Genomic DNA, 12,656 nt, shown 5'->3' on the forward strand with positions numbered 1-12,656 from the left:
GTTCTTCCCAACATCTTCCTGTCTATTCCACTCCCTCCTACTATGCTTAATTCCTGTACCATCTCCCTCCCTTTCCTCCCTTCCTCTTCCCTGCTGACCTCCCCCCATAATGTTCTCCATACCTATAATTCTTTTCACACTCTCGTTGCCTACTTAGTTTGCCTTTGTTTTGGTTCCCTAGCTTCTGTTGTTGGTTGCTGTGATATAGTTTTCATTTTAATGTTCATAGTTTTGATCCTCTTTCTCCTAAACAAGTCCCTTTAACATCTCATATAGCAGTGGTTTGGATCTGATGAACTCCTTCAGTTCTACTTTGTCCTGGAAGCACTTTTTCTGCCCTTCTATTCTGAATGACAGCTTTGCTGGATAGAGTAATTGTGGTTGTAGGTTTTTGCTTTTCATTACTTTGAATATTTCTTGCCAGTCCCTTCTTGCCTGCAGTTTCTTTTGAGAAATCAGCTGATAGTCTTATTGGGACCTCTTCGTAAGTAATTCTTTTCTCTCATGCTGCTTTTAAGATTCGCTCATTATCCTTAATTTTTTGACATTTTGATTATAATGTGTCTTGGTGTGGTTCTCCCTGGGGCCAGTTTTTTTTTGAACTCTGTGCTTCCTGGACCTGTAAGTCTATTTCATCCCCCAAGTTAGGGAAGTTCTGTTTCACTATTGTTTCACATAATTTTCCAATTTCTAGTTCTTCTTCACCTTCTGGCAACCCTATGATTCGGATGTTGGCCCGCTTATAGCTGTCCGATAAGTTTCTGAGCCTCTCATTTTCCTCACTTATCATTTCCTCTTTCTGCACTGGTTGACTCTTTGTTCCTTCCCTATGTTCTGATTTGTTGATTTGATCCCTTGTTTTCCTTCCCTCACCACTAATTTCGTATGTGTTTTTGTTCATTTCAGCAGGACTAGCCTTCATTCCTTCCCTATCTTGTTTAAGATCTGCTGTTAGGTCTATAAGCATTTTTATAACCAAAGCTCTGAACTGAGCCTCAAAAAGATTTCCTATTTGATGTTTTGTTAGACTAGATATTTGCTGTTGGGTCAGCTGTCAGCTGCGTCACCAGGATCTCTATCATGACCTGTGCTATCCTGACCGTTTTGTGTTTACCTTTCCTTCTTGGGCAGGGCTGTCACACCTCCTACATTATAGGGAGCAGAGCCTTGTGCACTCGTCACAACTAGGCAACCCGTCTCACGCTGTGGCGTTTTCTGCGGGGGTGGGGGTCCAAGATGGATTCCTGCTGTTCACTCTTTGCTGAGAGACCAGGAGCCTCCTCCTCCGTCCCACCCCTTTGGGCCTCACAGTCCTAGGCAATGGGGGTCTGCCTTCCCCAGCTTTGGAATCAAGCTGATGGGTCTGGTCTGCAGCCAAGGGTGCGCCCCAGGTGCTTCTCACCTCCCCCTAAATACGGGTGTCTGTGCTTACCACTGTCCTGCCTGTCACTGCTGCTGCCGCCGCTGCGGACAGCACAGCTTGACCTCTCCTCACAGTCTCCACCCCTCCCACCCGTCCAGACAAGCACCACTTCTTTATAATTCCATATGTTGGGACTTCCATTTATTTTCTGTAACTTCTGGTTATTTCTGGTTTTGCGGTAGTTGTATTCCTTCTGAGTTGTGGAGGGAGATGGAGTGTGTCAGTCTAGGCCTCCATCTTGGCTGGAAGTCTCCTGTATTTGTCTGCTTCCGTGTCCCAGGCAGAGCTGTGGCTCCTATTGCGTTGTAAGGGGCGGAGCCTTAGGGATTTGTCAGTAACGGACAACCTGTTTCACCATGTTGTGGTGCTGGCCACTCCCCCCTTTTCCAGGCACTTCTCCCACTTCTGCACGGGACTGGCGCCCCTCTAGCTGCTGCCCTGGCCGTCATTCCCAGAGTGGGTGGGTCTGCGGATGTTCCAGGTTCTTGAGGGCCCTTTAAACAAGCTGACTCTGCTGAGAGACTGGCAGTTTCTGCCTCCATCCCAACACCCACTGGTTTGCACAGTCAAAACCAATGAAGCTTGATTTTCCCCGGTGCTGGGACAGTGAGCTTCGTGGTCTGGTGAGGAGCTGGGAACGTTCCCCAGGTGTCCCTCCTGACTTTTTAAATCGTGTAACTGTGCTTTCCACTGGCCTGCCACTGCTGCCACTCCATGTCCTCTCCACCCCGGCTCCGCCCCTCCTACTTGTTTGGATGAGTATTTCTTCTTTATATCTTTGTTTGCTGGACTTCCATGCACTTTGACTTTCTGGAACTTCTGGTTGTTTCTAATTTTCAGGTAGTTGTATTCCTTCTTAGTTGTGGAGGGAGATGCAGCATGTCTGTCTACGCCTCCATCTTGGCTGGAAGTGCCACTGATTTTGATTGTGTTTTTCAAAGGCTACATTCCTCTAGTAAATGAAGAAAATATCTTTCAACAATGTTTGTTTACATCATTCTCTAAAGCTTTTCACGGACTTTTCAGATTTGGTTTTTATTTTGCTGCTGATGGTTTAAGAATTGAATAGATGAAGTTAGTCTAAAAAATTTTAAGTACACTTTAGCTTCTCTGTATTAGGGAATATGGAAAAGGAAAAATCAACATCCCTCCTCCCCTCAAAAAATGACTTTGGAATGTAGAAATATACTTTATTTGTATGACTTTTACTAACCTATTTTGTTTCTAATCTGCTTTCTGTTTCACTGAATATGAAAACCCACCTTGCCACTTAAGTTTTTTAATTTGTATATGTGGATGCTGAGGGATCTTACGTAGCTCGTATGTAGCAGGGAGGCAGATGAAGGCTCTCAGCCTTATTTTTAGTGGCATCTTAATCTAACAAAGATTTGTAATCCTCAGATCTGTTCTTTAGGTACTTTTACAGTCAGTGCCTTAAAATAGTTCAGATATTTTTTTAAAGGGAGAAATTTAGCTGAAGTGTAAAGTCCTTGCTTTTAGTAATAGTGACGCTACTATGTAAGTATTTTGGCAAAATACTTCCTAGAAGTCTTGAGTACTGTGTAGAAACAGTACACAAGCCTTACATTTAGCGCAACTGCGGAAAGCAAATGAGCTGAAGACTTAAGAGGGCAGGGAAGGAATAGCTATGTGTGTAAAACAAGAGGTTGTAACGTGCGCAGATACTTCTATTCCACACCTAAGACTTCTCAACAAATAGATCATTTCTCGGAGCATTCTTTAAAAAATACATGAACCATTACTGAATTTCAAGTCTTAATAGCCTTTGGTATCAATCAAACCTGATTTGAACCAGTCTGTCATCATTTTCTACCTGTGTGATCCTGGACATTTCCCCTGCTACAATAGTTTTCTCATCTATAAATATCATTATGGAACTACCATATGGCCTTAAACAGTTACAGTGGCACCTCAGTACTCATCAATTCGTCCTGGAACTCGTGACGAGTGCTGAATGAATTTTTCAAGTGACTAGTAATGAAGCATTTTCTCTTGGGGGGTGGCAATGTGACTCTGGCAAGTGCAACGAGTCCCGAGCAAATGCCAAGTGCTGAAACACTTTTTTTTCAACAAAATGAGACGAGTACAAGGTTTGATGAGTTCTGAAGCTGGCGAGTACTGAGGTGTGACTGCACTAAAAACTGAACAAGACTGGGGACACTGCCTTCTGTAAGTCTTCCCTGAAAACAATAGGCAATCAAATAATCATGAGTAATCGAAGCCAGTTAACACTTAATGGATGTTTATTAAATTTTACTTAAAACAACAGCTGTATTAATTTATGGATTCCTGAATTTATGAGGTGAGAGTGGTTTTCTATTTTCTAAAAAATAGACAAATTCTGATCCTTTTGGACATGAATAGGCCCCCAAATCTGCATTTTTAAAAAGCCCTCCAAGGGGTTCTTCTGTAGGTGATATACATACCACATTTTTGAAAATCTGTAAAAAAAAAATGTCCAAACTTTTGGTCATTTTTCTTCTTTGTGAACCATCTTCTAGCCAAACTGGGCAGTCTTCTGAACTAGAAAACCTAGGTCTGGAATGGAATCCAAAATTCCCATGGGTACAGGAAGAAAATAAAAAAGTGCCTCCCACTGTACCAAAAGATTATCTATTACATCTCACCTCTTACCCTTGTTTCTTTACTGCTTTAAGGTTTATAAAAATATCAGCTGCTGGGCCGAAACGAATACTTCAAATGTAATATATACAAATACTTCAAAACTGTTAAATAAGCATATGGTTCAATCCCTATAAAACAGCCACATTTATTTTTTTGAACTTCATACACTATAGTCTAAATTACTGGGATTATAAATCATGTAACTGCTAATGATTTAAAGGCACGGCACAGCCAAGAAAATACTACATGTGTAACGTTCCCCGATAAATACAAAAATAACTGTCTATAAATACATGAAAATGTAGTAACATATCTCATTGAAGGACAATAGTTTTTAGTTCTTTAGAGAAGTCTGCCTGAAACTCCACAACTGAGGCCACTGGTTATATTCACAACCAGCTGAGGGAGGAGGTTGCCCACTGCCTAACATCTGTAGGACAGTTGGGGTATTTCTGCAGAGCGTTCATAATTTGAGTATTATCCAAAAGTAGTTTCATCAGCTGGTACTCTCTCTGTGCATTTACTGAAGTTCTTTCCATGGGTCTTATTAATTCTAACTGTTGTAAGTGTTCAAAAGCCTGGAAGATGAAAGGAATAGTTTAGGTTCAAGAGGAGAAGTAAAGGAACAATGCTAACCCAGAACAGTTAAAGAATAATAAAATGCCAAAACAAAACAAAATAGCCTTAATAGAAATCAGTAAGGTTCAAAAACAACTCTCCACCAACTTCATAAAAACTTATCAGGTGAAGCAGCGTCAACACAGTTCTCTCTCCCTGCATTGCTGAGTTTAATCCAGTCTGCACGCATAACATGATTTTTTCCCTAATCTCATTTTTTGTTCCTAATTTCATTCTGTATCATATTTCCTCCTAGTACTGAAGTTAAGGGTTTCCAGCTCTCTATAAAAACTCTAGGATCTGATAAGACCAGTACTTTTGAGTTGTTACCTTGGTTACTTACAGTTGTACTAACATTTTGTTTGTAGCTTTCTAAGACTTTGCTGTGTAAGTTTAATTCAGCTGCAAAAACTGAGGGAGGAGAAAGGACCCCTAAGAGCGCACCACATCTGCTCAGCTGATCCCAGAATAAATAAATGGCTCAGCAGACTGGTGCCAGAATGAAGGAGAGGAACAGGTTCATGTTTCCTAGAGAAGTCAGGTGAAGGCTGCCACAACCTGTCCAAAAGCTGTTCTTTCATTCTCCCATCTTAATAGGCTCTTATCTGTCTATTTCTTCTTACCTCATGTGCCCTGCCTTTTCTAACCTTTATTATTGTTTTAGGAATTTTATTAGGGTATGAGGAAAAAAACCCATGAAACCATGACAACTAGCCATCACATACTTACACACTAAAACTGATTTTTGAGCTTTCTATACCTACAGATTCATTGTGAAAAATATCACTAGAATATATTTTCTGTTATCATAAAAATTCTTCTGATGGAAACAAATAGCTCAAACACCATTCAGTTCTGAAAATAAGGAAAATACAAAAATATAAGAGGCAGGGGCTGAATAAAATTAAGGAGATTTAAAATATTTCTAGGCAGCAGAAATACTTTTTTATTTTAGATGTAGACACTCTTAAGAATTTAAATGCCCAGGCACCCTTTCCACTTGTACAACTCTCACAAACTATGATGATCAGACGGACATGGATATTAAGAAGGGGAGGGCCAACTTGCAGCATGTTGTGAAGAAATAGCAACCAAAAAATGTTGGGGCATTGCCGTAAGAAATAAAATTCTGACTACCAGTCTGTAAGGAATACTAATGAATTTATACGTGTCCACTGCTTTAAAAGAAAGAAAGGTTTCTTCTCATAAACTCTTCTAGAGTTGTGCTGTCCAATAATGTAACCACTAGCCACACAGGGCTACTGAACATTTGAAAGGTGGGACGAGATTTTTAACTTTATTTAATTTTCATTAAGTTTAATTTAAAAACTGATACTTGAGTCAATTAGAAAATTTTAAGTATGTTTAGAACAATTTCAGAACGTAAATCTATTTCTTTAGCTAAACATTTTATGAAATCCAAAGAGCAACTATTTAAAATGAATATTTAGTGAATTAAATAGGTATAAACACACAGTGGATTTTTAAACACTTAACACAAAAAAAAATAAAATAAAGGAAAATGCTTCATTAATAATTGTCTATATTGATTATCCAGGGGAACAATTTTTAACACAATTCCTGTTGAGTTCGATTTTTCAGCTGTGTTAGACGTAAATATGCATGCTGATTTCAAAACTGCAGTTAGTTTTCTTCTATCACGTCAAGTTTTTTCTCTACAGCTTATCTTAATGCAACCACTCTAGGCTGGATCAAGCCTGGATCAAGGGAAGCACTAGTGCTCTCCTATTGGCTGAGAGCAAACCTCCCTCAAGTGGGGAGGAGTGGGGGACAACCTTGGAGACCAGCAACAGGTTCATACTTGTCTAGGCTATTCAGTTACACATGAGACAGTGTGGTGAGAGGTTGTGTGCCACTCTATATAGTGAACCCTATTCCGAAGTGTAGTCTAAGTTCTTGTCTGTATACAAGGAGTTAGCAGAATTTATTTTTTTATTTACATATGTACTTATTTCCTTTCCTTCAGATCATGTCTGCCTCTGCTATTTCTCATCGTAAGTGCCTAAACAACCCTGATTCGTATTGTTGTATCTGAGGCAGTTTCACCATTCCCAGTCAAAGGACAAACAGTGCATTTGTCAGGCAAGCCTATTTTGAATATTTTAAAGTAAAACTTGGTGATCAAGATAAGTCTTGGGCCCCTCACAAGGTGTGCAAGCAGTGTGTCAAGAGTTTACGGATGTGGATGAAGGGAACATGTGATAAATTGCCATTTGGCATATCTATGATTTGGCGAGAGCCCAGAGATCATTCAAGCGACTCTTACTTTTGTATAGTGAAAACGTCAGGAGAGACCAAGAAAAATAAATGTAAAATAGAGTATTCTAGTCTACCATCAGCTGTATGCCCAGTGCCTCATTCAGCTGAAATCCCAGTGTCAGTTTTCACTGAACTACCCTCTTTCAAAAAACAGGAGTATGGTGAAGAATTAAGTGACAGCAACGATGAAGATTTTGAAATTGAAGATGACTCATTTCCTAAGGGATTTGATCAGCATGAGTTGCATGATTTGGCATGAGATTTGGGACTATCCAAAAAGGCTTCAGAACTCCTAGCATCAAGACTGCACAAGAAAAATTACTTGAAAAAGGAGCAAAGGTATCCTACTTTCTAACAAGAGAAAGTACATTTCTGCAGTACTTTCGAAGTGATGGTGGCTTTGTGTATTGCCATAACATACATGGTTTAATGGAGGAATCGGGAATTCCAATCTAGAACGCAACTGAATGGTGACTGTTCATCGATAGTTCAAAGCGGAGGTTTAAGTGTGTCCTCCTCCACAATGGCAATTGATTTGGTGCAGTCCCAATTGGCCATTCAGTTTGTTTTTGTGAAGAATATGAAGACATAAAGAGAGTCATTGATCTGTTGCAATATTACAAGCACAGCATCATCTGTGTTGACCTTAAAATGGTCTGCTTCCTTCTTGGTCAGCAACATGGATATACCAAGTATCCCTGTTTTCTGTGTATGTGAGACAGCAGAGCCTGTGAGAAGCATTGGGTGGAGTCAAATTGGCCTCCAAGATCTGACCTCAAACCTGGTGATTCAAACATTCTACATGAGCCACTTATTGACAGAAAGAACATTATATTCCCACTTCTGCACATAAAACTGGGCTTCATGAAGCAATTTGTTAAAGCTTTGCCAACTGAAGGAGACTGTTTCAAGTATCTCATTTTGGCATTTCCTAGCCTGTCCTTAGAAAAGATAAAATACTTTAATATGTATGTTTGGTAGCAGACCCTTACTACTTGTACACAATTTGACTTACAGGAACAATATATAGCCTTTATATGAATAAAATAACTCTAAATGTAAACAGTATATTCAGGTAGTTTTTTCTTTATTTTCCTTTGTACATTTTGTATGATTTTTGGGACAAAGGAAAGGTATCCTGTACCTTAAAAAGTTGATGCGATAGAGAAAAACTGGGGTCATTTTTGGATTCAGATGCCAAAAGTTAGTCAAAAATAAGTGTCAGATCTAACTCAACGAAAATTGTGTTCCCCAGTGTTATAGGTTAAAACATTTTTGTTAGGTTAAGTAAAATTTATTATTCAAGTTATTTTCCCTTTTTGTTGTTGCTGTTGCAATACAAAATCGAAAGTTACATGATGTGGCTCATATTTTTTATTTTTATTTATTTTTTAAATGAAATTGGTGGTGTTGATAATTATTTTATTTTATTTTATTATAGAGATGGGAAAGGAGAAAGAGAGGGAGAGAAACATCAGTGTGGTTGCCTCTCACTCACGCCCTCAACTGGGGACCTGACGTGCAACCTAGTAATGTGCCCTGACTGGGAATCGAACCAGCGACACTTGGCTTGCAGGCCGACGCTCAATCCACTGAGCCACAGCAGCCAGGGGTGGCTCATATTTTTAATGGACAATGGCACACTATAATAAAGTTCCTCAAGTTTAAAAACTCACCCAAACCGCTAATAAAACCTTCTCTGTATGCCGTCGCCAGCCAATGGGATTTCGTCTGTTGGTTTCTTAAATATGAGCATTTTTTGTCTCTTTTTACTGCTAAAATTATAGAGCCAAACCTTGGGTTGTAAAGGGGAAGGCTTATAGTAATGCATTTCACCGACTGTTACTTTTCAGGATGCAAGTGCTAGAAACAGACGGTAGAGGGCAGTATACCTCTACACATTAAAATACCTGGCTGCTTCCTTCAAAATTATTCATATTTTTCAAAATTAATAGAAGTGCAACTATAATATTGACCCTTGAACAATGCTGAAGTTAGGAACACCAACAACGCTATACCCACAGTCAAAAATCCCTATACAACTTCTGACTCATCTAAAACTTACTACTACCAATAGTTGATTGAGAAATATTTTGTACATCATATATATTATATACTATATTATTACAATAAATTAAGCTAGAATGAAGAAAATTATTAAGAAAATCATAAGGAAGAGAAATACATTTACAGTACTTAGTGGACCCTCATAGCTCAAACACCTATGTTCAATGATCAGGTGGATTATGAAATTGGATATACAAACATACCTGCTAGCAGAAAACTAATGGCAGGTCTTACCTTCATGACAACAGGTTTCTCAAAATTATAAACAGAATGGGCCTTCCTTTGAACAAACTTCTGAAACTCTGGAAAAAAGCAATGACAAAGTTAGTACCTTCAAATGAGCAGTGGGGTAGAGCCAGAAAGAAACTACGTAAGTCTCATCCTACCGTTGTAGACCATTTGAAAATTAAAGGGCTCCTCTTCGTAGATGTCATTTAAATGTTTCATTGCTATTATAAGGCAGATTTCTAAGACTGACAGACCTATAGTAAAAGGAAAACAAATATGAGTTGTAGTTTACTTACTGATACGTAAGAGTAAAATAACTGTCCTGAAGTAGAATGACAAAGTGAAAGATCATGGATTTGAAGGGTGGGCAGAGGTCAAGAATACCCATGTTCAAATAAGTTTCAGTTAATACTATCCATATAATCTTAAGAAGTTACTCAACTTCTCTGGCCTTAGTTTTCATATCAGTAAAATAAGGATCTTTTTAAACTTACAGAGATGTGAGAAGGGTTAGAGACAATATTATCAAGCAGTTACTATACGGCCCATAGTAAAAAAACTGAAGGGCAATCATTCATTATGTAACTTTTAAATCACACAGGGATCTTGATTATTCACAGAATCCCAAAATCCCTGGATATTATATCTAAAATTCTTTTTCTGGAGAGGTTCTTTAGATTCTCAAAAGGAACAGTAAACCCCCAAATGGCTAAAAGCCAACGCTCTTCAGTAGCACTTGGTGCAATAAGAACACCTGCAATACAGTCTTTGCTGGATTTCCAGTGTGGCAAGGGAGGCAGGAGTATCAATTTTCTTTGACTTTAAATGGGAGAGACAACATCTTATAAAAAGCTGAGTTAAAGGCAGAGTGGATATAAAAGTATTCTGTATATAAAGCACTATACCCAATGTTAATTATAATTTTGAAAAGCACTCCATTTACATACTCAAACCTATAAAAAACTATTAATCAAGCAGGTTGCTCACCATGTACAATATTTGCTTTAGAGTCCATGCTACACAGCTGGTGTGCCTCCATCAGATCTGCTGCAGTTACAAATGGGTGTGATGTTGTTATGTGACTTAAAGCAAGCATCTAGAGAAATGGAGAGCAGAAAAACCATAAACAATTACATATTTACTTTGGCAATCTGGAGATATTACTGAACAAAAACTTTTTAATTTGGAGTCTATTCCTAGGAGACAATAAATATTAATGCTTATGAAAAGTATTCTCTCATTTAGCTCTATTAAAATTTAGTATTTCAATTTATATGCCATAAAACTATAAATGTAAAGCATAGAAAGTTTTGCTGCTTTCTCTACCCCTTACCATTTGCTTATCTTGTTTATTTATAATTCCTCAAAAGAAATACATTTAAAAAGGAGTAAAGCAAGAAGATCAAAAATAAGTTAAGAATACTATTTAAAGCCCCAGACCAAACCAAACAGGTAGATTTGTGACTTGTGTAAACTTTCTTACCACCTAATCAACCAGTCCAGGTTAGGGTTAAGTGAAAGACAGAAGTTAGCTACCTTATGTTTAATTGTTCAAAAAGGAAAAAGACAAAACCACAATTACATTCAAGGTGTCAATTCTAGTTTCTTCATTTTTTCCTGTTGTATTGCTTTGCAATTTAATTATTCTTTCTCTTATAGTTGGATACCTCTCAATTCCTTTTTCGCAACTGTAAGTAAAGCTGCAATAAACAATCTTGTATATTCAAGTTACTCTTGGTACCTAATTTGCCAAATTGTTCTCCAAAATACCCATACAATTTGCACCAACAATTTTTAAGTTACAGACACAAATCCATCAGATATACACTTTGAAACCCACCAGACTGTCAGGAAAAAAAAGTTTAATTATAGTGTTTAATTATGTAAAGTTTAAATTGTACCATTTCCCTTGTTACTGGAGAACTGTTGAACATCTTTGTATATTACAGGTCATGTGAGATTCTACATTGCTAGATTGTTTGCTCATATTCTTGGCTCATTCCTTCATTGATTATTGTAGAAGTTCTTTGATTATTATGGATAATATGGATGATTACATGCATTGCATACATGCTGTCCCAACCAGTCTTCATTTATTCTGTGGCATCTTGTTCAGACACTTAAAAATTAAATGTAGTTAACTTGATCCATCTTTTTTTTTTTTTAATGGCTTTGGATTTGTTGCTTTCTCTAAGAAATCTTTCCCTATCTCAAGATTACAAATATATTATTCTTTTAGGTTCTTTGCTAAAATTTTTAGTTTTTTTTTTTTCCTTGTACATACATTTAGGTTTTTCAACCAGGAATTTCCTTTTGAATATGCATTGAGGGTGTTTTTTTCTTTCTTATGTATAACTCCTGATTTCTTTTTGTTGTTGAAAATTTATCCAAACTATAGTTAATCTCTGTTAAGACTTTACCTCTATAATTTTCACCACTACCAAAACTTTTCTTAAACAAGAAAAATCAAGACAAATTCAAGCCATTACCCTGAATTAGAAATGTAATAGATAATTCACAGAATAATGTTTATTCATATCAACAATTCTGAGTAGATAAGTTTCTCAGAATGAGAAGTGTGTGTATATGAATAATATATACATGTGCATGTATGTGTGGTATGTATGTGTATCCTCTGTATTCAATAAATTAGTAAATAAAGTAATTTGGTATTTAAATAACTAAAAACCCTACTCCAAAAATTCTTTATCCTGAAATTACTTTATAATAAAGACAGCTGTTAACAAAAATGGTAATATGATTTTGATGAATGGGAAGGGGATTGCTAAGGAGAGACAACATATAGAAAAAAACCTCTTAAATTTCCTCAGTAAAAACAGAAATGGGGAAGGAGAGTATGTAAATAAACACAGCAGAACCATATACTAAAGTAGGATAGAAACTTGAAGCCCGAGAGCCTTGGCTTTGAGTTGGGTTTGTCATGTATTAGCTGTGAGACCTGTGGCAAGTTATTTAACCACAAGAAGTTTCAGTTTCTTCCAAAATGAAGACAAACGACCCCAACATTTATAAAAAAATATAATGTTGGTAAAGTAACTATTACCTGGCTCAAGTACTATTTAACAAAAGATACCCATTATTATTATCAATGAAAGTGAGCAAAAGAAATTCATGACACAAGAAGTGTTTTCTCCTGGAAAGGCATTTGCCGTAGGTAATTTCCTAGAAACATTAGGCTAACATCAAATACTCTTAATGAAGGAAGAGCTTTAATTTACAGAATAAAGTACTCCTTCAATAATTTAAGCTTAAGCTATAATTACCATGTCAAAGACAATAACTAGGTGGGACTTATTCTAGGTATGCAAAACTAGTTCAACATTAAAAGAATCAAGCAATGTAATCTAACATATCACAGGCTAAAGAAGAAAAA

The 12,656-nt window shown here is 37.3% G+C and overlaps 1 protein-coding gene across 5 annotated transcripts in view; it reads right to left on the minus strand.

Moving 5' to 3' along the window:
- Positions 1 to 3,669: 3,669 nt before the first annotated feature.
- The window catches only part of ORC4 (origin recognition complex subunit 4), a 64,545-nt gene continuing 55,558 nt past the window's right edge, over positions 3,670 to 12,656 (minus strand). For all 5 annotated transcript variants that reach the window (XM_090279597.1, XM_090279598.1, XM_090279591.1 and 2 more), the window contains 4 exons: positions 10,250 to 10,358; positions 9,421 to 9,516; positions 9,269 to 9,336; positions 3,670 to 4,647 (listed from right to left, as the gene is read on the minus strand). In XM_090279597.1, the coding sequence (XP_090135723.1) occupies positions 4,459 to 4,647; positions 9,269 to 9,336; positions 9,421 to 9,516; positions 10,250 to 10,358 (462 nt within the window). In that variant the 3' untranslated portion in view covers positions 3,670 to 4,458. The remainder of the gene's footprint in view (positions 4,648 to 9,268; positions 9,337 to 9,420; positions 9,517 to 10,249; positions 10,359 to 12,656) is intronic.

The sequence above is a fragment of the Furipterus horrens genome, unplaced genomic scaffold (assembly GCF_987537825.1).
Source record: "Furipterus horrens unplaced genomic scaffold, mFurHor1.1.pri manual_scaffold_1, whole genome shotgun sequence".
In the NCBI taxonomy this organism is placed as follows: Eukaryota; Metazoa; Chordata; class Mammalia; order Chiroptera; family Furipteridae; genus Furipterus; species Furipterus horrens.